The 207-nt window shown below is 64.3% G+C and overlaps 1 protein-coding gene across 1 annotated transcript in view; it reads left to right on the top strand.

The window, feature by feature from the left end:
* The window catches only part of LOC119592543 (serine/threonine-protein kinase BRSK2-like), a gene marked incomplete at its 5' end in the record, with an annotated part of 48,994 nt that overhangs the window by 43,310 nt on the left and 5,477 nt on the right, over positions 1-207 (top strand). The window contains 1 exon segment of the mRNA XM_037941409.1: positions 85-207. Coding sequence (XP_037797337.1) covers positions 85-207 — 123 coding nt within the window.

Raw genomic sequence — 207 nt, 5'->3', positions numbered from 1 at the left:
CCCCTGGAGTGGATGGTTAGACAAAGTGAGGCCCTGAGCGTTGGCCGGCCTTGTAAAGAGTAAGAGCTGTCTCTACCCGACCAGGTCGTCGCACACGCTTCCCTGCAGCCGGCGCCGCTCGGGAAACAACAACAGCGGCAGCCACTCGCCTCTGCACTCGAACAACGTGACGCCGACGGCCTCCCCGGTGTCGTCGCCTCGCACCTC

Source organism: Penaeus monodon, chromosome 30, assembly GCF_015228065.2.
Source record: "Penaeus monodon isolate SGIC_2016 chromosome 30, NSTDA_Pmon_1, whole genome shotgun sequence".
Classification (NCBI taxonomy): domain Eukaryota; kingdom Metazoa; phylum Arthropoda; class Malacostraca; order Decapoda; family Penaeidae; genus Penaeus; species Penaeus monodon.
The sequence above is the reverse complement of the archived record's forward strand: the minus strand, read 5'-3'. Positions and strand labels throughout refer to the sequence as shown.